At 51.4% G+C, this 3,544-nt stretch overlaps 1 protein-coding gene across 1 annotated transcript in view; it reads right to left on the reverse strand.

Moving 5' to 3' along the window:
- LOC113218133 (glycerol-3-phosphate acyltransferase 1, mitochondrial) overlaps positions 1-1,760 on the reverse strand; it is a gene marked incomplete in the record, with an annotated part of 9,537 nt that extends 7,777 nt beyond the window's left edge. The window contains 1 exon segment of the mRNA XM_052270578.1: positions 1,431-1,760. Within this exon segment, the coding sequence (XP_052126538.1) occupies positions 1,431-1,492 (62 nt within the window).
- Between the last annotated feature and the right edge of the window lie 1,784 nt (positions 1,761-3,544).

Consider the following 3,544-nt stretch of genomic DNA (forward strand, 5'->3'; position numbering starts at 1 on the left):
CCCCCCTGTCAGCCGGACCTTGTAACGCGCCTGAGCGTTAGGAATATCCACAAACTATGGATTGAAAACAACACACTATAACTGGATTCATATCTTTCATTTCTACGAAAGCATAAACTTTTGCTCCCAAATTTGTCCGAAACAAAACGTGGGTTTAACTAAGCACGAACGTTTGCAAAAAAACAAAAACAAAAAAAACACAAAAAAACGCAGTAATGCATTCAGCGTGAATAGTGGCCTCAATAGTGACAATGCTGCATTTTCACGACATTTTGAAAAAAAAATTGAAAACCTATATCTTCTGTTAACTTTGAAAAAGTGAAGGCTTTATACGACGAGGGTTTAAGGCCGGTCAACATTCTGATTTGACCATACCGTTGGATTCCTTTTGTTATGGCAGTGTGCTCGGAGCCGGATGACACCGGTCAGGTCTCCGGTAGCCGGAGCCGAGGCCGAAACCAGTCGCGTTGACCAGACGAGCCTGGCTGCACGGCACCGACAGCGGGGAAGGACCAGTGTTGCCAAGTAAGTAGGCAAAAAACAAAAATCCCACGCTAAGCCTTTGCGTGAAGCGGGCTCGAGGGGCTGCATCTACTATAAACAATCCCTAGACACGCGCGTGCAAATGTTGCCTAGTAGGCCAGATTGCAGCCCGCCCGACACATGTGGATGTTTCTTTTTGTCTACTTGCTTTTGGGAACACTGGAAAGGGTCCAGAAGACTGAATAAGGGACCGCGAGATGTGCTTCCGAGAGCTGACGTGCAATGAGAGCTACGCTTTAGTGTGTCGACTGTCCAGCCCGGTGTTGTCCAGGCGACTTATGGTTCTTTGTGTCAGGCACAGATCAGTGTTGGCTTCAGTCATGGAGTTATTCGACACCCCAGCTTTGCAAGATATACCGTTTTCACCCCCCCCCCCTTTTACACTAACTCATCGGACACTCCTGTAAGAACTTTATTAGCAGCCAGGGTTACCTGTCACCCGTGCGTGTCATGACAGACCCGTCATGAGGCAACAAAACAGTACACGTATGAAAGAAAAAATAAAAACGTCCAGCGCAGAATCTGTATCTGATCTTTGAACTCCAAGGTCCTTACTTCAAGGACGCGTCCACGAGCACATACTACCTCTGGACTTCCCCCTTGGCTGCTCACAATACCGAACGTTCTGTCACCCGCCAAAATGTGTTGGCTCACCCATTTGCCGTAAAAATAAAAGTTTACCGGACGCTGTTGACTCTGTCAATAAAGCTTCACGCGGTGAGCAGAAGGTGGCGGAAACTGAGTCTAACTACATTCGCCCAAGTTCTTATTTTCATGAACCAGATCGCAACTCACCCACACGACCAAACGACACGCAGCAGCGCGATCCACACACAACCAAAGCCCCCCCCCCCCCCCAATCACCACCCTCAAACACAAATATTTACCTCGAATTCCACAAAAATCCAAGCACCACCAACAACAGTATCAGTTCTATGCCCGTCATCATGATTGCAGAGGGGCGGCACTGAGTTCAAGTCGCACAAGTCGCACACACACACACGCACGCACACAGACACAACACGCACACACACGCGAGCACACGCGCGCGATCACAACATCAAGGGCTTCCCGGCGGCCACCCCCATGCCGGGCGGAGCAGCGGAGAGGAGGGCGGAGCGAAGAGCGCGCGAGCCACGACACTCACAAAGGAGAGACAAGCTTGCCCCGTCCTTTCACTTGCACCGCGCCGGCCAAACTGACTGACCGCGGGCCGCGCTGCTGAGCCGCCGCGCGAGCGAGGGGACGGGCAGCACCGCCACGCCGAAGCTAGCCGGGCCAAGCGCGCCGACGACGGTGCGCGGGGGGCGGTGTTGTTGTGCCCCGCTCAACATCAGCCAGTGTGAGAGCCTTAAAGTGACCCGGTCACTTACTCCCGGAACTACGCCGGCACTACAATATAAATTCAAGCGTACACCGGTTTTTTTTTCTGTTGTTTCTTTCCATATTTTTTTCAGATTTGTTTTCGTGTTATTCAGATTTTTTCAGATTTTGCCTGGAGAGCTCCTTGATTTTTCTAAAGGAATTTTTTAAAAAAATGTCTCATGTTTCTTTCTTTTTTTTATAGCAAGTTATGCTTTTTTTGAGGGCAGTAACCCCGAGGGGCCCTCACTTCCAATATTGGTATACAACGAGTTGGCGAGTTGACAAGTTGCCGCGAGTTAGGCACGAGTTGGGATCAATTTTTGGGGAGTTTTACGCAAGTTTTCGCAAATTTGCGCAAGTTTGTGCGAGTTTTGGCGCTAGTTCGACCGAGTTCGACGCGAGTCTGGCGCGGTTTTTAGTCCGTCTGACGGAGGGGGCGATTTGCTGTGGGTTGCCTTCCTTTAGGGGTTTGTAGGACAAATTGCCAACCTACCCCAAGGGGGCGATCTGGGCCGACAGTGGGGGGGGGGGGAATCGCCCCTTCGCCCCCCCCCATAAAACCGCGCCTAACGCGAGTTGGGGGCGGGCAAGTGTATGTACAACGAGTTGGCTAGTGGGGGACCCCTCGAGTAACCCTCGCGGTCATCCCCTGCTCAATACCGCTTCCGGTTAGGGTTAGAGTATAACCAGAAGAAGGAACGGCACCGATGGGACACCAACCCCGTAGTATCGGCAGGCGAGGCGAGTCGTGTGAGCGTTGTTCAGTTTGTCAGCCTGCGTCTGGCCGAATAGAAACATGCACACTAAAGAGGACGACACAATTCTGTCCCATGAATAAAAAACGACGCGCGGTTTCGTACCCCCAATCCACTGGGACAGATTGTAACATGTTTTACAGGGCAATTCATACCAGCTCTGATGTGAATTTTCTCAATAAAATGGTACATTTTGTACCAAGCAAACAAAACAATCGCGCCCTGGTGGGGCGTGGCGGCATGGCAGTGACGCACAGAGGGTGCCGGAGTGGGAAGACGAGCCGTAAAATTAAAGGCTTTTGATAGCCAGCCGAGACACAAAAAGAGAAGTAAAATCGGACGTGAGCAGACAAAAGACCGATAGAAATACAGTCAAAATAACGTCCAAAGTACCCAAGGGGTCCGATGTTAGGGAAGCGTAAAGAGTCAAGTAACAAAGCAAGGCCAGTCTCACACACTAGCCAGACAAGTAGTAGCAACAACTATATTGTATGAGCGTGTTCGCGCCGTTTCTCATAACGATGCGTCGTTCTGGGAGCGCGTCTCCTGTTTTGCGTCCACGAGCGCCGCCGCCCTCTGGCTGCTCAGCCGCTTAGGTTCAGATCGCATAGAAAAAAGGAAACAAAACAAACAAAAAACCGCGGCGTTTATCGTGAGTGACGATCTCGGCGGTGGTCCGGCAAGAGACAGAGACACAGGGTTCCGGTCGGCGTCAAGTCGCGATGTCTCAAAATTCGCGCAAGAACGGCAATTGGTCGATAGTAATACCCCTCCCCCTCAAAATAACAAGCTGGGCCCGCTCTTCCGCCAAACCAAGTTGCCAGCTCCGCTTCGCTCCACCGGCAACTCGGTTCGGCAGGGAGCGGGCCCAGCTTGGCCTG

This window comes from Frankliniella occidentalis, unplaced genomic scaffold (assembly GCF_000697945.3).
Source record: "Frankliniella occidentalis isolate FOCC.00 unplaced genomic scaffold, Focc_3.1 Scaffold6, whole genome shotgun sequence".
Taxonomy (NCBI): Eukaryota; Metazoa; Arthropoda; class Insecta; order Thysanoptera; family Thripidae; genus Frankliniella; species Frankliniella occidentalis.